General features: G+C 38.2%; 1 protein-coding gene across 1 annotated transcript; it reads left to right on the forward strand.

Moving 5' to 3' along the window:
• Positions 1 to 745: 745 nt before the first annotated feature.
• Positions 746 to 8,355, forward strand: CCNB1 (cyclin B1). Its single transcript, XM_077115182.1, has 9 exons — positions 746 to 964; positions 1,567 to 1,737; positions 1,835 to 1,987; positions 3,881 to 4,063; positions 5,704 to 5,862; positions 6,237 to 6,473; positions 6,783 to 6,923; positions 7,866 to 7,976; positions 8,135 to 8,355. Exons 1-9 carry the CDS (start codon positions 944 to 946, stop codon positions 8,240 to 8,242), a joined length of 1,284 nt encoding a protein of 427 aa, XP_076971297.1. The 5' UTR covers positions 746 to 943; the 3' UTR covers positions 8,243 to 8,355.
• Positions 8,356 to 22,799: the final 14,444 nt, after the last annotated feature.

The raw sequence follows: 22,799 nt of genomic DNA on the forward strand, positions 1-22,799 counted from the left end.
TTAAAGAAAGTATTGTAATAATGTCAATTTCTTAAGAAATGCACCCTGCAAAGATGGTTGAATCTGAGTAAAGACTATACAGGTGTTCGCTGCAATATTTTCATATTTGCGACTTATTCTAAGTTTGATATAATTTCCACATAAAAAACTAAAAGAAGAGATTGGCTTTGAGAAACAATTTGATTGAACTAATCGGGCAGGTTCCGAAGCTGCCACAATCCTTGAGACAATGTTATGGAAACATCATGGATCCGAAAGCCTAACCCAATCCCAGCGCCCAGCATTTGTGATCCTTGGAAAGCCACCTAAGCCTCTCCGAGCTTCAGCTGCTCCACCCCGGAGAGCTCTTGGAATGATCAAAGGAAAGAATGAATAACAAAGCCTTTCATGAATTATGATATTGACGCTACACGCCAGTGTGGAAGAGGAAAGGGGTATCAATAAGGAGGACGGAAGCCATAACTGCTCGTCACACCTCTAAAACCGCGTCCGCCGCACTGCCGCTTTCCGCGGGCCACCTCCACGGCGCGCGCACCTACGCCTCTCCAGGTGCAGAGGCTGCCCAGAGCGCGCCCAGAGCGCGCAGCGCGGAGCCCGGCCGCGCGAGGCCCCGCCCACTCCCCTCACCCCCGCCCCCGCGCCGGGGCCGCGCCCTCGCCCTGGCCCCGCCCTGGCCCCGCCCCCTGTCCAAGGGCTTCGCGGGATCGCCCTGGAAACGCATTCTGGGAGGAACTGGCAGCCGCCAATGGGAAGGGAGCGAGTGCCACGAACCAGCCAATAAGGAGGGAGCAGTGCGGGGTTTAAATCCGAGGCGGGGCCCCGCTGCTCCCGGCGTGCTGCGGAGGAACGGCTGTTGCTCTGTGGTGGCACTTGGTCCCCAGGTGGTCCGGGGCTCCCGGGTTCTGCTTCTCCCTCTGAACTGCTCCCTGGTGAAGAAGAAGCCATGGCACTCCGAGTCACCAGGGTGAGTTGCTGCGAGCCGTGAGCAAGCGTGGCCTTCCCCCCGTGCGCCCTCTCGTCCTCCGTCGCCTGCCGGAACTCCCCGACTGGGCAAGGGCCGGGCAGCGATTTGGGGAGGAGGACGGAAGGTCTCGGAGAGAGTGCCCAGGGCGCCTGGTGTGCTGGGGGAGGTGGGGAGCAGTCAGGACGGAGAGAAGGCGAAGAAAGACCTGGAAGGGCCTTGAGAAGTACTGGGGTGGGGGGGGGGGGCTGTAGCGTTGACGGGAAGCCTTTTTTAAAAGGTGGTGGAGGGCCGCCGAGTAAGCTCCCAAGCTCCCTTCCTGGAGAAAAGGTGCCTGCAATCGGAGCTTTTGTTTAGGTTTTCTTTCAAATGTAGATTCACGCTAATTTGAGAGTTGGCCCCAACTCCCCGAAAATCCCTCAGTCGGTGAGTGAAGTTCCGGGAGGGAAGTAACGTGTCACGGCCTTAGAGAAGACCCCGAGACCCAGTTTTCCCCTCCCCGCAATTTCACTCGGATTTCCGCCTCTCTTGTGCCGCACCTTAATTAACCCTCGACTCACCCCGGCCGGGCTTGAGCAGCTCTGAACTGATCTTGCTTCTTGCAGAACACGAAAATTAATACTGAGAATAAGACGAAGATCAGTATGGCGGGCGCAAAGCGAGTACCTTTGGCCTCTGCTGCAGCTTCCAAGACAGGGCTGAGGCCAAGAACAGCTCTTGGAGACATTGGTAACAAAGTCAGTGAACAGCCACAGGCCAAAATGGCCTTGAAAAAGGTAACTTAGCTTCCTGGCCTAATTTCTCCGTATAAACCCACCTCGCAACTGTGGCTCTTGATGGTGGAATATTCCATTCCTTTCCTTTCATCTACAGGAAGCAAAAGCTTCAGCTATTGGGAAAGTTATGGCTAAAAAACTACCCAGACCTCTGGAAAAAGCAGCTTTGCCTGTGCCGGAGCCAGAGCCAGAACACGAACCAGAACCGGAACCCATTAAAGAAGAAAAATTTTTGCCTGAGCCTATTTTGGTAAACGCATTGTTACCTACTTTAGTGTCCTTTCCCCTCATTTGACTAATGCATGGGATAACATTTGAATACTAATAGAACATTTTAGTTCATACCCTGAGACAGGCTCTATTAAGTACTTTTCATGCATTAACTTGCCTAATCTTCGCATATACTCTCTCAGGTAGCTGTTATTACTTCTACTTTTTAGATAATGACTTAGAAAGGTTATAAGTATCTTTTCCAGAGTCATAAAGCTAATAAGTAGCACGTTCAGGACTCAAACCTAAGCTGTCTGGCTTTAGAACTAGTGCTTCTAAGTGCTCTCCAATACTGCCCACCTTTGTTAATGGTATTAAGTAGTAGCTGCCTGGAGCAAAGATTTTGCTGACCAAGTTCAAACCATTCATGTCTCAAATTTCTTGACTGAAATACAGAATAGTCTCTTAAATCTTTTTTTGGTCACCTAGTTTCCTTAGGTATCCTGTGTTAGTGTAACATTAATTAGATCACTTCATGATAATACCAGAATTAAATAGGTTTGTATCTTCTGTTCAGGTGTGCCTCTGAAAAGTTGTTTAGGGTTGACTTTTCCAGCAATTCTATGTAAATCCTATAATAAGAGAACTTGCTAAGAAAAAGAATTTTAACTCAGATTTTTTACCCAAGAAAAATGACAGGCTTGGTAATTCCCTTGAGAAGAATGTACTGCTCCAGTTTTAGGAGCCTTAAAGGTGGGAATTTTCTTTTTTAATGTGTTCATTGGATAATTAGCCTGTAACATTGGAATGTATGAAGGTATGAGGTAGAAAGATAATGTAGCTAGCTCTTCAGAAGGAGGCAAGAAGATGAATTAACAAGCTAGGCTTAAAAACCAGGACTTTTTATTAAATATCAGATACATAAATATATCTACTCCTCTGAAAGGAGGACAAGCCATCCAGAAAATGGGGCATTCTACAGATATTGTAATGAAATGTATTCCAAGGCTCTAATTTTTAAAACTTAGGTTGGGAAAATAATCTATTATCATCTAGTTATTCAGCCTAGATGTTGATATCTAAGGGTAAGAGATTTGAAGCCTCTCTGCTTTAGTATTGATCTTCGGAACATAGCATATCAAACATGTAGCTGACAGTCATTAATATGGACATACCAAACTACCTAAGGTTTCCTTGAAAGCACTGTACTGATTCCTGCCTTTACTTTCTTACTAAGAATGCTTTCTCCCACCTTCTCTCATCTACTTGGTAACCTTTTCATCCCTCAAAACAAAACTCAAGCATTAACCTGTAGAGCTATCTCTAATTTCACCTACTGCTACCCATGTTTCTAGAATCAATCTCTCATTGATTTATTCTTCTAAATTCTAAGCTTAAGGATTTCAAGAATTCAGTGCCTTAGAAGACAACTTGCAAAACATGCTCAAATATTTGAATAATGTCGGGAAGAGAGCATAAAGGAAATGATTAATCACCGTGAGAAGAAGCCCATATTTTGAAGGGGAAAAAAGTATACATCTAAAGACTGGCTTCTCATTAGTTCAGGTCTAAGACTGCCTTGTCAGTCACTTAGATTCTTCACAGATGGCACTAATAAACAGATACTACTTTTCTTTAAAGGAAGGTCTAGAATATGAAAGTATTTGCTCCTGCTACATTTTACCTTTTAGCACTGAGGTTCTGCTGACTTCAAATTGGCTCAGTTTAAGCTGGCATTTCACTTTTGATATTAATTACTTATTAAAGAGAAATTGAATAAATCTGAAAAGACAATAGTTTTTCCTTAAGGAAGTGAGTTGGATGTCTATTCGGCAGATTTTCTTGAGTTAAATACCAACAATCTGACCTTCATTCCCAAGTTAAACTGTATGCTCCTATTTACTATTGTTTAAAGAGGTCTCTCTGTTTCAAGGTGGATACTCCCTCTCCAAGCCCAATGGAAACATCTGGATGTGCCCCTGCAGAAGAATATCTGTGTCAGGCTTTCTCTGATGTAATTCTTGCAGTAAGTGATGTGGATGCAGAAGATGGAGCAGATCCAAACCTTTGTAGTGAATATGTGAAAGACATCTATTCTTATCTGAGACAACTTGAGGTCAGTACCATCATTAGTCTGTTTTTTCTAAACTGCATGTATCTTTATTCCATTAACCTTTAAGTAATTCACGCAGGGTATGGGCAGGATTTCTTAAGAGAGTACAACCTTCAAATTCTCCTTTGAATACCAAAAATAAAAAGTCAGTAAAGAAACCAATGAAGTCTTTATATGAGGCTTGAAACAGGAATAGTTCATTTTGAGAGTGGATTTCTACCATGGCTTCTTCTCATGATACCATGTCACTGGAAAGTCCAGATTGAACAATATCTATCATGGCTGGGAGAAGAGAGGTCCCAAACAAACTCTCTAGGCATAAGAGGGATAGCAGGCAGGAACAGAAAGTAGACAGGGATGGAGAAGATACCGAAAAACTGTAGCTACCTCTCAACACAAGCCATGTGCCAATGTGATTGTCCTTATACACTTAAAAACAAGGAATAAAGTTTTTGGTTTTCTTATATTTCGTTCCACTTCTGAAACTTCTATTAGTGTGACATTTGTCCTTTTCCTTAAAAAAAAACATTCTGTATGCTAGCACCGTAACTCACACAGTTTAAAGACTTACCTGGTTATTTTATTTAACACTTTTTATTATGAAATATGTATACAAAAGGTCAAAAAAATTTAAAAAAGTAATAATTTTCAGAGTACATTTTAACAGGTAGTTACAGAACACATTTCAAAGTTTGGTATGGGTTACCATTCCACAACTTCAGATTTTACTATCTAGCTGCTCCAAAACACGAGAGGCCAAAAGAAACATCCATATAGTGATTCAGCAGCCATACTTGTCGTTAAATGCTATCTTTTCTGTTACAATCCCTCTTTCTCTTTTGATGCTACTACTAATCTATAGGGGTCTTTGGGCTGTTTTCATTTTAGTTTTTTTCATGTTGAAAAGGACTATCAACAATATAGGATAGGGGGATGGAATTAGTTGTTATTCTTGGAGAGGCTGGCTTACCTGGTTATTTTTAATGCATTGTTTCTGTGCCATCATTTACACCTTTGGTCTCTTGCCTGGTCCTTTTGAGCAGCTCCTTTTTCTACAGGATTGTTCTGCAAGAAGAAACTTCATTGCTAGGACTAGCCTTCCTGCTTTGGGTTTCTTTTCTTCCTTGTATTTAGCAATTATAAAAACTTGTGTTCTAACTTTGGGGAAGTAGGTTTAGCAGACGTCTATGCTGATCTTTGATGTATCCTTCCCCGTGGTGCTATGTTTCTACCCTGGAGCTAGAAGTGTTGTAGCTGATGTAAGAGTTGGTAGCAACTCTACTTCATCAAGCTACTTCTGCTTCATAAAGCTTAGTTCTAAGTTAAGAGTCTTAAGTGAAAAGATCTGAAATTATGGTATGGTATGTTTATTTAGGAGAATATAAGTGCAAGGTGTGGGCCAGCACTGTGGTGGTGGATTGAACACAAGTAAGATCTGACTGTGAAAAACCTGCCACACTGTCCTGTATAATATTTGCTTGCTTGCTTCCTCAGTGATGGAGCTGTTTGGATCAAATCAAAATCTAGTTTAAAACTATTTTATAGATTCTCAATGCCCCAAGGTATTCTTTGTTAACTCATATTTCTAGACAGAAATTTCACCTGGAGCTTGGCTTCAAGGATAATCAGTGTTTCTTTTGCAGGAAGAGCAAACAGTCAGACCAAAATACCTGTTGGGTCGGGAAGTCACTGGAAACATGAGAGCCATCCTAATTGACTGGCTAGTACAGGTTCAAATGAAATTCAGATTGCTGCAGGAGACCATGTATATGACTGTTGCCATCATTGATCGGTTCATGCAGGTAAACATAATTCAGTAATTTGAGGTTTTCCCTTCCAGAATCCTAGATGAGTCATAAGAAAATGACTTTTTCAGCTATTAATACTAATGAGAATGGTATCACTTCTAGAAATTTGCAATCTGAGTGCTCTGACTGAAAGAAAAATGTTTCCCTTGGCTTGATAAACAAAATTTTATTTTTGCCCCTATACATATCCTTTGTCACAGCAAATCATAGCAGTAAGGCTGATTATTAGAGGAAAGAGTAAAATATTTCTTGGGAAAAGGGGTGTCATTAGTTGAGATTTGCTATTGGAGTCTTCCCCACCCCTCCTTCATAGTTACATGTAAGATGTTTCCAAACATTTACTCATCCAGTTAAAATTCCAATTGCAGAATAATTGTGTGCCCAAGAAGATGTTACAGCTTGTTGGTGTCACTGCCATGTTTATTGCAAGCAAGTATGAAGAAATGTATCCTCCAGAAATTGGCGACTTCGCCTTTGTGACTGACCATACTTACACTAAGCACCAGATCAGACAGATGGAAATGAAGATTCTAAAAGCATTAAACTTTGGTCTGGGTCGCCCTCTGCCCCTGCACTTCCTTCGGAGAGCATCTAAGATTGGAGAGGTAAACATGTCTCCTGAGAGAACTTTGGTAGGATCCATTAAGGAATAGCGCTGCTATCCAAGTAGGTCTAATTCAGCCGACCTATATTGTATTCCTAACTACATGGGGAAAAGAGAAAGATAGTCATTGATACCATAAATATCATCCAGGCTGCATATTAATGGTGTTAAGGCCTTCCATGGGCAATTACATTTAAGAGTTTGTAGAGAAAAATATTTGTAGTTACAGATGCAGGCGTAAAATGGGTTATTGTCAATGCCACGGAAATAAAACTGAAAGAAACTCAATAACCTGTGGGTTTTCTTCCAGGTTGATGTTGAGCAACATACTTTGGCCAAATACCTGATGGAACTGACTATGTTGGACTATGATATGGTGCACTTTCCTCCTTCTCAGATTGCAGCAGGAGCTTTTTGTTTAGCACTGAAAATTCTTGATAGTGGTGAATGGGTAAGCTCTAGCCCACAGGCGTACAACCTAGATTACCTCAAGCTTTTAAATTATGAATATGGTATTTACCTGTTCATAGGATTTATTTCATTAAAGTGCAGTTCAAATGGTCCCTAAATATAGACTTTACCGAAGGAATGTATAATAATGGTATCTTGTTTGTAACATCTTCATAGAATACTTCCATTTCATTACCCAAATTTCATCTTTCATACCTTTTTAAGGAAGGCAGGACAGCTGTTAAGCCCATCTTATAATTCTTTAATGACTTATTAGAAGTTCAACAAATATTAATTCAAATATTTCTCCTATATGCCAGTTACTACACTAGTCCCTGGGAATAGTCTGCCTCAGGGAACTTGGAGTGCACCTTTGGGTTGAACAAGTCAGCAATTAATTTCGGTAGTGTAATTAGGATTGAGCATATTAGCATATAATAGTTAAGCACAGATTTCAACAGAAGCATGAAAGAGTACCTGGAGAAGGAGGGGTCTTAAATTTCTATTATACAGCATCAACCCCACAGTTTATTAAAATCTAGAAAGTATTTTATGAAGACCACTTTTGATAATCTTTTTTTTAATTATGATCGTTCCATTCTACATACATAATCAGTAATTTGTAATATCACATAATTGCATATTCATCATCATGATCATTTCTTAGAACATTTGCATCAATTCAGAAAAAGAGTAAAAAGACAACAGAATAAAAATTCATACATACCATATGCCTTACCCCTCCCTTTCATTGATCACTAGCATTTCAATCTAAATTTATTTTAACATTTGTTCCCCCTATTATTTATTTTTACTCCATTTGTTTTACTCGTCTGTTGATAAGGTAGATAAACGGAGCATCAGACGCGAGGTTTTCACAATCACACAGTCACATTGTGAAAGCTATGATAATTATTTTTGACACTAGTATTTGTCATCCTAGACACCAACTCTACAGCATTACCTGTCATACACTGAAGAAGCCCTTCTTCCTGTTATGCAGCACCTGGCTAAGAATATACTCATGGTGAATCGTGGGCTTACTAAGCACATGGTAAGTCGATCAGTGGCACTGTAAGATGTTTTTAATTAAGAACTGATGCCCAGAAATGCATAGCTGGTTTTAAGGTGTTGATATTTTAATAGCTGTATTATTGGATCTTGTGATGTTTTTGTTTTCCTTCATTAATTACCATGCTTTTCTCTTTTCAGACTATCAAGAACAAGTATGCCACATCTAAACATGCTAAGATCAGCACTCTAGCACAGCTGAATTCTTCACTAGTTCAAGATCTAGCCAAGGCTGTGACAAAAGTGTAACTTATTAATTTGAGTTGGTATACTTTAATATTTGGAAATAAAATTGGCACTATGTGCTGTCTGTACATATGATATGTTACATTTACTTCTAATAAAGTATATGGCCCTTTTAACTTTTTATACCGTAACTCATTTGAATATGATTCCTTCCTACTCTAGGGTAACCTAAAAGTTGTTTTAAAAGTATTGTAGGGATTATAAAAAAATAAGCTGCTTTCTGTTTACCTGGAGACTCAGCTAATGTATAGAATTCTTGCCTATGTATTTTGTTTTTTGTTTTATGTACCTGGCTTTTACTTTATTATTGTGGACTTAAGGCATTTAAAACTTTCACCTCCATAGGATATACTGCGTGTGATTAAGCCAAGTCATCTTAGGGAATCTGCTGCTTAGTTCTTCAAAGTAAAAGTCTAATCTCACCCCTAGTTCCACTGTTTCCTATTTCTTCTGGTTGTTGCTGCCTTAATCCTAAAATAATATAATTTACTGCTATTTCTCGAGTTACTGGCTTGAGCTAGAGTCAGTGTTTTCACTTTGAAAACTAAGATCTCTAATTTATATTTAAAACCCAGTTTTCATTTTGTTTTTAATGGGTTAAAATAAAACTGTTCAAAAAATACAAAGGTATCTAAAGATATTCCTGTTTCTCAATACTTTGAACCTGAAGGATGTAGATTTCTGATATATCCTTCCCTATGTGATATAAACATAGACATGCACATTGTTTGGGGGGATTTTAAAAAATGGGATTGTAATATATACATGGCTTTTCCCTTTAATATGTATAGGACTACCTGTATTTGGACATTAGTATTCCATTGTATAGATATACTATAATATATTTAACCATTCCCCTGTTGTCATTCAGATTACTTTTTTCTTTGCCCCTATATACTTTGGTGTTTGAATATTGCACATCATGCTTTTCTTACATTTACTAGATGACCAAAAAAAGTATGTGCATTTTAAATTCTGACAGGTACTGCCAAACAAGTTCACCACAACATCATCAGCAATATGCAAAGTGCCTTTTCCCTGCATCCTTGCCAGCCATGGAGGTAATCAATCTCTTACCTCTTCAATTTCTGTGAATCTTACTGGCAAAAAATACTCGATCTCATTGTTTGCTGTTTTAATTTATATTTCTGTTGGCTAGTTTAATAAATATTTGTCAACTATTTGCATTTCCATAACTGTGAATTGCCTAACCAACCCTTTTGTTGATTTTTTTGTTTGGTTTTTAATGTTAATGTGTAAGGCTTTCACATTATGTCTTTTGACTGTTTATGTGATCTTTTTCCATGCACAAATTTTACGTTTCCATGGTATCGTATCTGTTTTTAATATAATTGCTGTTAGATTTTCAAATTTAAGGACAGCTCCATTCCAAAACCATAAATATTTTCTAAACTTCTACCTTTTCTCAGGTCTGTGATCCCCAGTAAACTGTATTTGATGTGAGAGATAGGATTCTTCTTTCCGGATGGACAGATACCTATTTATGTCAGTACCATATGATCTAAAACCATCCTTTTCAAACTGAATGAAACATCTTGAATACCCATCTATGGTTCCTTTAGTCTTTTTGTGTTTTCCTGTGATCAGCATGCATTTCACACTAAATTTCATAAGATGAAGCTCCCCACAATTCTTTTAAAATTTGGGAGCAATTTCCATAACTTTAAAATCAGTATGTCCAGTACCAGAAAGCTCTATGAGATTTTTACTAGAACAAAATTATGATTATGTACTATCATGGGATAAACTGTCATTGTCATTCTATCCAGAAAAATTTTCTCAATCAAGCCTTGTTGCATTCCTTCAAAGCAATTACAGAATTTAATTATATAATTGCTGCATTTTTCTTATCAAATTTATTGTAAAGCTTATATGTCACTATTGTGAATGAGTATAGTTCCCACTTCTATTTTTATTGCTAGTTGTGTGTTTATTTCTTATCCAATATTTACCAATTTTCTTATTTCAGTAGTTACTAATGTGGAGAGTTTGCTAAGTCCTTTGATTAAAAAAAATCCTATCTTTTTAAATATGCTACTTAATTGTATTAGAACCTGCAAAATAATATAAACTATGATAGTTTTTGATTGATAGGACATTGCTTTGATATTTTTACCATTTAGTATTTTGCTGGTAGACTAAGTGGTCTTTATTTCAGCTTCTTATTTCAATATATTTGGACATAATTTCAGCATTGTATATCATTTGGATTTTTCTCTTAATTTGATATAATATTCCACATTAGAGATTTCCTAAAGTGAAATATGTGGTATATATTCCTGGAATGAACTCTGGCTCAGGTATATAGATTTAAGCTTATAATGTTCATTTAGAAATTTTTGCATCTCATATGGGAAATCAGCCATTTTGCTAATGGTTTTTGGCTTTTGTTTTTACTAGCTTTAAAGTAGATATGGAGAAGTTTTAATCTTTTTCAAGTCTTAAATAGTTTGAATAATTTACTCAATGAAACCTAGCTGAATTGAACTGCAAAATAATTTGGCCTGTAGTTTTTTTTAAATGGCACATGTTCCACAACTATGGTTTAGTTACTTGGTCTTTTAGGGATTTCCCCCCCTTTATTAAGCAGAAAATAACCCATTGTAGATTTTTTAAAAATTACAGCTGCAGAGGTGCATGATACAATTAATTTCATCTGTGTGTATGACTATATATTTTTTCTTATTTCCTAATGTTGAATTTTTTCTAATAAGGCCTATTCAGGAATTTTGTATTGGTCTTTGTGAATAATGCTGCTATAAACATTGGTGTGCAAATGTCTATTTCTGCTACTGCTTTCAGCTCTTCTGGGTATATACCGAGTAGTGGTATTGCCAAGTCATAGGGCAATTCTCTATTTGGTTTCCTAAGGAACTGCCAGACTGTCTTCCACAGCAGCTATACCATTATTCGTTCCAACCAGCAGTACATATGTGCCCCACTTTCTCCACATCCTCTCCAACATTTGTAGTTTCCTGTTTGTTTAATAACAGCCATTCTTTTTTTTTTTCAGCAATCCCACTTGTATGAATTTTATTTAACAGCATGTAGAAACACATGTAGAAATTTCATTGTACAAATACACACACACAATATGATTGAACAAGGCTGTGTCAATATTACAATGAAATATTTCACATTATATCCAAGTAGTTTTTGAATATTGTGGATATACACACATTTAAATTTTTAAAGTATCAAAAACATATTCTACATAGCTATATACAACGTTAAAATATTTACAGACACCTTTTCTGTACTTGAACTTTCCTCTAGCATTACTTCTATGGAACCAATACATGGAAAAAACATTTTAATTGACATGGACACAATAACCTCTTCCTAAACCCAATTCATAAAAAGCAGCAGTAGTAGTCACTTTCTGGTAACCCCAAAGTCCAGAATCCAGAAATTAACATTTTTATTCAAAAAAACAGGCAGCACTGAGGATGTTTAGGATGCAGCACATTAATCATCAGGATGCAAGTCAATTTAGCTATGGACTCTCAGTCATTTGTTGTTTATTAAAACATTGCCCTTCCAGAGTAGGTTGGGAGGAGAGTGCCAAGATGGTGGCTTAGTGAGTGTGGGATTTAGTTCATCCTCCAGAACAGCTACTAAATAGCAAGGAACAGAACAGAACAACTCCTAGGGCCACGTCAGTGACCGGACATACAACATACCCCAGTCTGCACCAGCTGTAAGCACCCCCAGAACCATGAGTTCCCCAAGCTGCTGCGGCCGGCACCCCTCCTCCACAGGCTATCTTCCAGAGGGGAAAGGAAAGGGACTTTACCAGAAGCAGGGGCTGAGTGCAATTAAGCTTCAATTGTGGAATTAATTTACAAAATCTGACTACTAAAAATAGGCCCCCAGCTCAGCTGGTCAAAGAAGAGGTTGCTGATTTTTGCCCCAGCGCCAAGGGGGCAGTCTTGACGGAAAAAGAAAAAAGACAGGTTTTTTGTATCGGATAGCACATAATACTTGAAAGGGTCTGGGCTCTGAAGGAAAGGAGGGGGCACATAGGATCTGGAGGTACACAAAGCAACATACCAACTTATGCTTTTGATTGGAAAACCTGAGGAACGGTGGTCCCGCTCTGAGAAGGATTTTTCTCCTTTTTTGTGTGTGTGTGGCTGGGTTTCTACAAAGGCTGGACTGCCTTTGGATACAGTGGCAGGGCTTCTCAGGTTGCAACTGCCCCAGGCATAGGCAGAAACAAGCTTGTCGGAGAGCTTGTCTGGAGCCTGTGCCTTCCCCAGGAGAGGGGTGGGGCCCAGCTCAGGTGGATTCCCTACGTCAAGGAATTCATTCCCCAGGGTTTGGAAATTTGAAGCTATTAAAGCCAGCCTGCAACCTCCTCTGTCTCCACCACACCCCCAGCAGGGAGAGTCTGCTGAAGTTAAAGGTATCACATCACCTTATGCTGGTGGGACCTGCAGACAGAAAATCACCACATACTGGGCAGGATAGGAAAAACACGGAGTCCAGAGGTTTCACAGAAAAATCTTTCAACCTGCTGTGGGTCTCACCCTCAGGGAAAACTGATGCAGGTGACTCTTTCCTCCTGACAGGAGGCCAGTTTGGTCTGGGAAAATCTGGCTGGGGTCTATAATACCTAAGTAGACCCTCCTAAGGGTAGGGGGAAAAAGACACCATACAGGCAGGGCAAGAAACAAGAAAACAAGAACTGAAAAATTCTCTGTTAAACAAAACTAAGCCATTGGTCCAGAATAAACTAAACTGAATATCAAAGAACAGATAGACAACAAAGTCATCTAGCAAGAAAATCCTAGGTAAAAGAAGGGAAAACAATCTCCAGAATAAACTAATTAAGGTAATTAAATGCCTAGACTCCAGCAAAAAATAACAAATCACCCTAGGAAAATTGAAGATATGGCCCAGTCAAAGGAACAAACCAATAATTCAGATGAGATACAGGAGTTGAAACAATTAATTCATAAAGTTTGAACAGACATGGAAAACCTCATCAAAAATCAAATAGATGAATTGAGGGAGGATATAAACAAGGCAAGCAATGAACAAAAAGAAGAAATTGAAAGTTTGAAAAAACAAATCACAGAACTTATGGGAATGAAAGGCACAGTAGAAGAGATATAAAAAACAATGGAAACCTACAATGTCAGATTTCAAGAGGCAGAAGATAGAATTAGTGAACTGGAGGATGGAACATCTGAAATCTGACAAGCAAAAGAAAATATAGGGAAAATAATGGAAAAATATGAGCAGGGACACAAGGAATTGAATGACAACATGAAGCTCATGAATGTATGTGTTGTGGGTGTCCCAGAAGGAGAAGAGAAGGGAAAAGGAAAAGGAGGAGAAAAACTAATGGAGGAAATTATCACTGAAAATTTCCCAATACTTATGAAAGACTTAAAATTACAGATCCAAGAGGTGCAGCATTCCCCAAAGAGAATAGATCCAAATAGACGTACTCCAAAACACTTACTAATCAATGTCAGAGGTCAAAGAGAACGAATCTTGAAAGCAGCAAGAGAAAAGCAATCCATCACATACAAGGTAAGCCCAATAAGACTGTGCATAGATTTCTCAGCAGAAACCATGGAGGTGAGAAGACAGTGGGATGATATATTTAAATCACTAAAAGAGAAAAACTGCCAACCAATAATTCTATATCCAGCAAAATTGTGCTTCAAAAATGAGGGAGAAATTAAAACATATGCAGACAAAAAATCAGTGAGAGAATTTGTGACCAAGAATTAACTAAAGGGAGCACTAGAGGCAGATATGAAAAGACAGGAGATAGAGGTGTGGAAAAGAGTGTAGAAATGTAGACTATCAGCAAAGGTAAAAAGAAGAAAAGTTAGATATGACATATAAAATCCAAAAGGCAAAATGGTAAAGTAAATACTACCCATACAGTAACATAGGGTAAGATATTGGGTAATTGGAGCTGAAGGGATACGGATTGTGCAAGGGGACTGATTGTAAAAGCACAATACTACCTAACTGTAATACAATTATGTTAAAACACTGAATGAAGCTGAATGTGAGAATGATAAAGGGAGGAGGGCTGGGGGGCACAAATGAAATCAGAAATGAAATCAGATGATAAAGACTGAGATGGTATAATCTAGGAATGCCTAGAGTGTATAATGATAGTGACTAAATGTACAAATTTAAAAATGTTTTTGCATGAGGAAGAACATAGAATATCATTACTGTAGAGTGTTGAAAATAGATAGTAATTAATACTTTAAAATTTTAACTTATGTGTGAGACTAAAGCAAAAAAATGTTTATTTGGTATAAAATTTATATTTTCACTAGTGTATTTCTTAATAAAACTTATGTACACAGCTTAATTGAACACCATGAGTACCTGGAACCTTGAGCAGGGCATGAGATTTTGTTGGTTTGTCCAGAATGATGCTCCAATAAATCCCAGAGTGATTTGAACAGTAAATAAAAAAAGTATTTGCGGGTGGGCCACAGTGGCTCAGCAGGTAAGAATGCTTGCCTGCCAAGCCCGAGGACCCAGGTTCGATTCCCGGTGCCTACCCATGTAAAAAAAGTTTAATAAATAAATAAATAAAGTATTTGCTAAGTCCCCTTGGGGGGATGGTGAGAAAGGGGGAAAATTCAACTTCCCCAAGTTCAATTCTTGATATTCTCCCAAGCAGTGGGGACAACCAAAGCAATAGGCTGAGCCCCCAATTTTGGGGTTTTTCATTGAAACTTAGTCCCACAAAGGATAGATCAAGCCTACTTAAAATTAGGCCTAAGTGTCACCCCCCCAAGAGAGCCTCTTCTCTTGCTCAAATGTGACCTATCTCTCCAGCCAACACAACAAGCAAACTCACCACCCTCCCCCGTCTACATGGGACATGACTCCCAGGGGTGTGGACCTTCCTGGCAACATGGGACAGAAATCATAAAATGAGCTGAGACTCAGCATCAAGGGATGCTTCTCAACCAAAAGGGGGAAGAGTGAAATGAGACAAAATAAAGTGTCAGTAGCTGAGAGTTCCAAACAATCGAGAGGTTATCCTGGAGGTTATTCTTACACATTAAATAGATATCACCTTGTTAAGTCAAGATATAATGGAGAGGCTGGAGGGAACTGCCTGAAAATGTAGAGCTGTGTTCCAGTAGCCATGTTTCTTGAAGATGATTATATAATGATATAACTTTCACAATGTGACTGTGTGATTGTGAAAACTTTGTGTTTGATGCTCTTTTAGTCTACCTTATCAACAGACAAGTAAAACAAATGAAATAATAATAAATAATAGGGGGAATAAATGTTAAAATAAATTTAGATTGAAATGCTAGTGATCAATGAAAGGGAGGAGTAAGGGGTATGGTGTGTATGAATTTTTTTCTGTTGTCTTTTTATTTCTTTTTCTGAATTGATGCAGATGTTCTACAATATGATCATGATGATGAATATGCAACTATGTGATGATATGACGAATTACTGATTATATATGTAGAATGGAATTATCATGATAAAAAAATAAAAATTAAAAAATAAAAACATTGCCCTTCCAAAAAAAGAGATGTTGGTGTGCTCAAAGCAGATTGCTTCTCCAGTTAGAATTGATCTTTTCATTAACTTCTTGTACTTCTTCACACATTCTGGGCACCACATATTGTCTTCTACGTCTGCAGATGCAAAAACTAGGCTGGTAACAGAGAGATCACCCTCTTGAGAGTGTCGGGTACCCAGGCCTGCCCTGCATGGAACTGTAGGTGAACCAAACCCTTTGTGTTTAATAACAGCCATTCGTATAGGTGCAAGGGAGTATCTCACTGTAGTCTTGATCTGCACTTTCCCTATAGCTAATGTGAATGAGCAACTCTTCATGTGTATTTTAGCTCTCTATTTGCTCTTCAGAGAAATGTCTATTCATATCCTTAGCCCATTTTATAATTGGGTGTTTGTTCTTTTGTTGTTGAGTTGTATGATTTCTCTATGTATACAGGATATCAAACCTTTATCCTATGTGTGATTTCCAATTTTTTTCCATTAAGTTGACTGCCTGTTTACTTTTTTGACAAAGTCTTTTCAGGCACAAAAGCATTTGATGTTGAGGTGTTCCCATTTATCCTTTTTTTTTCTTTCTTTCATTGCTTGTGCTTTGGGTGTAAAGTTTAGAAAGCTACCTACTATTACTAGGTCTTGAAGATGGTTCCCTATATTTTCTCCTAAGAATTTTATGGTACTGGTTCTTATATTTAGGTCTCTGATTCACCCTGTGTTAATTTTTATATAGGATGTAAGGTAAGGGTCTCTTTCATTCTTCTAGCTATTGATAACACGTTCTCCCATGCCCATTTATTGAAAAGGTTGTTTTGTCCCTGTTCAATGCATTTGGGGGCCTTGTCAAAGATCAGTTGGTAGATTTGGTGGTTTATTTCCATGCTCTTGATTAGATTCCATTGGTCAATATTTCTGTCACTTTGCCAGTATCATGCTGTTTTGAGCACTGTCGCTTTATAATAAGCTTTGAAATCAGGAAGTGTTAATCCTCCCACTTTGTTCTTTCTTAGGATATTTTTAGCTAGTCAAGGTCTCTTTCCCTTCCAAATGAATTTGGTAACTATCTTTTACAAGTCTTCAAATTAGGTTGTTGGAATTTTAATTGGTATTGTGTTGAATTTGTGGATCAATTTGGGTAGAATTGACTTCTTAACTACATTTAACCTTCCTACCTGTGAGCAGAGAATGTTTTTCCGCCTATTTAGATCTTTGATTTCTTTTAGCAATGTTACTTAGTTTTCTATGTACAGGTTCTTTACACCTCTAGTTAAGCTTATTCCTAGATCCTTTTTTTTTTTTTGGCATGGGCAGGCTCTGGGAATCAAACCCGAGTCTCTGGCATGGCAGGCAAAAATGCTGTCATTGAGCCACCGTTGCACTGCCCACTTAATTCTTTTAGTTACTTTTTTTTTTATTAATTAATGGAAAAAAAGAAATTAACCCAACATTTAGAAATCATACCATTCTACATATGCAATCAGTAATTCTTAACATCATCACATAGTTGCATGATCATCATTTCTTAGTACATTTGCATCGGTTTAGAAGAACTAGCAACACAACAGAAAAAGATATAGAATGTTAATATAGAGAAAAGAAATAAAAGTAATAGTAATAGTAAAAAAAAAAACCTATAGCTCAGATGCAGCTTCATTCAGTGTTTTAACATGATTACTTTACAATTAGGTATTATTGTGCTGTCCATTTTTGAGTTTTTGTATCTAGTCCTGTTGCACAGTCTGTATCCCTTCAGCTCCAATTACCCATTATCTTACCCTGTTTCTAACTCCTGCTGGACTCTGTTACCAATGACATATTCCAAGTTTATTCTAGAATGTCCGTTCACATCAGTGGGACCATCCAGTGTTTTTCCTTTACTTTTTGACTGGATTCATTCAGCATAATGTTCTCTAGGTCCATCCATGTTATTACATGCTTCATAAGTTTATCCTGTCTTAAAGCTGCATAATATTCCATCGTATGTATATACCACAGTTTGTTTAGCCACTCGTCTGTTGATGGACATTTTGGCTGTTTCCATCTCTTTGCAATTGTAAATAACGCTGCTATAAACATTGGTGTGCAAATGTCCGTTTGTGTCTTTGCCCTTAAGTCCTTTGAGTAGATACCCAGCAATGGTATTGCTGGGTCGTATGGCAATTCTATATTCAGCTTTTTGAGGAACCGCCAAACTGCCTTCCACAGTGGTTGCACCATTTGACATTCCCACCAACAGTGGATAAGTGTGCCTCTTTCTCCGCATCCTCTCCAGCACTTGTCATTTTCTGTTTTGTTGATAATGGCCATTCTGGTGGGTGTGAGATGATATCTCATTGTGGTTTTGATTTGCATTTCTCTAATGGCCAGGGACATTGAGCATCTCTTCATGTGCCTTTTGGCCATTTGTATTTCCTCTTCTGGTAGGTATCTGTTCAAGTCTTTTTCCCATTTTGTAATTGGGTTGGCTGTCTTTTTGTTGTTGAGTTGAACAATCTCTTTATAACTTCTGGATACTAGACCTTTATCTGATATGTCATTTCCAAATATTGTCTCCCATTGTGTAGACTGTCTTTCTACTTTCTTGATGAAGTTCTTTGATGCACAAAAGTGTTTAATTTTGAGGAGCTCCCATTTATTTATTTCCTTCTTCAGTGCTCTTGCTTTAGGTTTAAGGTCCATAAAACCGCCTCCAATTGTAAGTTTCGTAAGATATTTCCTTACATTTTCCTCTAACTGTTTTATGGTCTTAGACCTAATGTTTAGATCTTTCATCCATTTTGAGTTAACTTTTGTATAGGGTGTGAGATTGTGGAGAGCCGCCTCCCGGGTCAGGCCTAGTGGACACGCTGCAGCCTGCTCTAGAGTTCCCCCCGCCCATCGAGTGAGCCAAGATGGCGCCCACATCCTGCTTCCGCATATGACGCACACACCCGCCAACCGCATCTACCAATCACCCCTGTATACGTGGTGTTAGCCTATTGGATTTTGATTATGCATATAAGGCGTTACCCGGACGGGGTAAGCGGAGACGACCCGCAGGGAGCCGTACCTGACGGCCGCATAGAGGTTGCTCCCCCGTGGGGTACTTTGCCCCGCGTGAAAGCTGTAACAGAGAATGCAAGCTTAACTCCAGTAAAGGTCTGTGCTCACAACCGTTGCGTGCCTCGAACCCGTGTTTGTCACTCGAGTCGTTTTGCCTGCGTCTGTCTCTTTCTCCCCTCCTGTTCCCTTCGCCGGCCGGGGATCAGAAGCCGAACGAGACGGCTGCGGACATGAGATATGGGTCTTCTTTCATTCTTTTGCATGTGGATATCCAGTTCTCTAGGCACCATTTATTGAAGAGACTGTTCTGTCCCAGGTGAGTTGGCTTGACTGCCTTATCAAAGATCAAATGTCCATAGATGAGAGGGTCTATATCTGAGCACTCTATTCGATTCCATTGGTCAATATATCTATCTTTATGCCAATACCATGCTGTTTTGACCACTGTGGCTTCATAATATGCCTTAAGGTCTGGCAGCACGAGACCTCCAGCTTCGTTTTTTTTCCTCAAGATGTTTTTAGCAATTCGGGGCACCCTGCCCTTCCAGATAAATTTGCTTATTGGTTTTTCTATTTCTGAAAAATAAGTTGTTGGGATTTTGATTGGTATTGCATTGAATCTGTAAATCAATTTAGGTAGGATTGACATCTTAACTCTATTTAGTCTTCCAATCCATGAACACGGTATGCCCTTCCATCTATTTAAGTCTTCTGTGATTTCTTTTAACAGTTTTTTGTAGTTTTCTTTATATAGGCTTTTTGTTTCTTTAGTTAAATTTATTCCTAGGTATTTTATTCTTTTAGTTGCAATTGTAAATGGGATTCTTTTCTTGATTTCTCCCTCAGCTTGTTCAGTACTAGTGTATAGAAATGCTACAGATTTTTGAATGTTGATCTTGTAATCTGCTACTTTGCTGTACTCATGTATTAGCTCTAGTAGTTTTGTTATGGATTTTTCCGGGTTTTTGACGTATAGTATCATATCGTCTGCAAACAGTGATAGTTTTACTTCTTCCTTTCCAATTTTGATGCCTTGTACTTCTTTTTCTTGTCTAATTGCTCTGGCTAGAACCTCCAACACAATGTTGAATAATAGTGGTGATAGTGGACATCCTTGTCTTGTTCCTGATCTTAGGCGGACAGTTTTCAATTTTTCCCCATTGAGGATGATATTAGCTGTGGGTTTTCATATATTCCCTCTATCATTTTAAGGAAGTTCCCTTGTATTCCTATCTTTTGAAGTGTTTTCAACAGGAAAGGATGTTGAATCTTGTCAAATGCCTTCTCTGCATCAATTGAGATGATCATGTGATTTTTCTGCTTTGATTTGTTGATATGGTGTATTACATTAATTGATTTTCTTATGTTGAACCATCCTTGCATACCTGGGATGAATCCTACTTGGTCATGATGTATAATTCTTTTAATGTGTTGTTGGATACGATTTGCTAGAATTTTATTGAGGATTTTTGCATCTATATTCATTAGAAAGATTGGCCTGTAGTTTTCTTTTTTTGTAATATCTTTGCCTGGTTTTGGTATGAGGGTGATGTTGGCTTCATAGAATGAATTAGGTAGTTTTCCCTCCACTTCGATTTTTTTGAAGACTTTGAGGAGAGTTGGTACTAATTCTTTCTGGAATGTTTGATAGAATTCACATGTGAAGCCGTCTGGTCCTGGACTTTTCTTTTTAGGAAGCTTTTGAATGACTAATTCAATTTCTTTACTTGTGATTGGTTTGTTGAGGTCATCTATGTCTTCTTGAGTCAAAGTTGGTTGTTCATGTCTTTCCAGGAACCCATCCATTTCATCTAAATTGTTGTATTTATTAGCGTAAAGTTGTTCATAGTATCCTGTTATTACCTCCTTTATTTCTGTGCGGTCAGTAGTTATGTCTCCTCTTCCATTTCTGATCTTATTTATTTGCATCCTCTCTCTTCTTCTTTTTGCCAATCTTGCTAAGGGCCCATCAATCTTATTGATTTTCTCATAGAACCAACTTCTGGTCTTATTGATTTTCTCTATTGTTTTCATGTTTTCAATTTCATTTATTTCTGCTCTAATCTTTGTTATTTCTTTCCTTTTGCTTGCTTTGGGATTAGTTTGCTGTTCTTTCTCTAGTTCTTCCAAGTGGACAGTTAATTCCTGAATTTTTGCCTTTTCTTCTTTTCTGATATAGGCATTTAGGGCAATAAATTTCCCTCTTAGCACTGCCTTTGCTGCATCCCATAAGTTTTGATATGTTGTGTTTTCATTTTCATTCGCCTCGAGGTATTTACTAATTTCTCTTGCAATTTCTTCTTTGACCCTCTTGTTGTTTAAGAGTGTGTTGTTGAGCCTCCACGTATTTGTGAATTTTCTGGCACTCCGCCTATTATTGATTTCCAACTTCATTCCTTTATGATCCGAGAAAGTGTTGTGTATGATTTCAATCTTTTTAAATTTGTTAAGACTTGCTTTGTGACCCAGCATATGGTCTATCTTTGAGAATGATCCATGAGCACTTGAGAAAAAGGTGTATCCTGCTGTTGTGGGATGTAATGTCCTATAAATGTCTGTTAAGTCTAGCTCATTTATAGTAATATTCAGATTCTCTATTTCTTTATTGATCCTCTGTCTAGATGTCTGTCCATTGATGAGAGTGGTGAATTGAAGTCTCCAACTATTATGGTATATGTGTCTATTTCCCTTTTCAGTGTTTGCAGTGTATTCCTCACGTATTTTGGGGCATTCTGGTTCGGTGCGTAAATATTTATGATTGTTATGTCTTCTTGTTTAATTGTTCCTTTTATTAGTAGATAGTGTCCTTCTTTGTCTCTTTTAACTGTTTTACATTTGAAGTCTAATTTGTTGGATATTAGTATAGCCACTCCTGCTCTTTTCTGGTTGTTATTTGCATGAAATATCTTTTCCCAACCTTTCACTTTCAACCTATGTTTATCTTTGGGTCTAAGATGTGTTTCCTGTAGACAGCATATAGAAGGATCCTGTTTTTTAATCCATTCTGCCAGTCTATGTCTTTTGATTGGGGAATTCAGTCCATTAACAGTTAGCGTTATTACTGTTTGGATAATATTTTCCTCTACCATTTTGCCTTTTGTATTATATATATCATATCTGACTTTCCTTCTTTCTACACTCTTCTCCATACCTCTCTCTTCTGTCTTTTCGTATCTGACTCTAGTGATCCCTTTAGTATTTCTTGCAGAGCTGGTCTCTTGGTCACAAATTCAGTGACTTTTTGTCTGAGAATGTTTTAATTTCTCCCTCATTTTTGAAGGACAATTTTGCTGGATATAGAAGTCTTGGTTGGCAGTTTTTCTCTTTTAGTAATTTAAATATATCATCCCACTGTCTTCTAGCTTCCATGGTTTCTGCTGAGAAATCTACACATAGTCTTATTGGGTTTCCCTAGTATGTGATGGATTGATTTTCCCTTGCTGCTTTCAAGATCCTCTCTTTCTCTTTGACCTCTGACATTCTAACTAGTAAGTGTCTTAGAGAACGCCTATTTGGGTCTAATCTCTTTGGGGGTGCGCTGCACTTCTTGGATCTGTAATTTTAGGTCTTTCATAAGAGTTGGGAAATTTTCAGTGATAATTTCTTCCATTAGTTTTTCTCCTCCTTTTCCCTTCTCTTCTCCTTCTGGGACAGCCACAACACATATATTTGTGCGTTTCATATTAGCATTCAATTCCCTGAGCCCCTGCTCAAATTTTTCCATTCTTTTCCCGATAGTTTCTTTTTCTTTTTGGAATTCAGATGTTCCATCCTCCAAATCACTAATTCTATCTTCTGTCTCTTTAAATCTATCATTGTAGGTATCCATTGTTTTTTTCCATCTTTTCTACTTTATCCTTCACTTCCATAAGCTCTGTGATTTGTTTTTTCAGTTTTTCTATTTCTTCTTTTTGTTCAGCCCATGTCTTCTTCATGTCCTCCCTCAATTTATCGATTTCGTTTTTGA

This window comes from Tamandua tetradactyla, chromosome 9 (genome assembly GCF_023851605.1).
Source record: "Tamandua tetradactyla isolate mTamTet1 chromosome 9, mTamTet1.pri, whole genome shotgun sequence".
In the NCBI taxonomy this organism is placed as follows: Eukaryota; Metazoa; Chordata; class Mammalia; order Pilosa; family Myrmecophagidae; genus Tamandua; species Tamandua tetradactyla.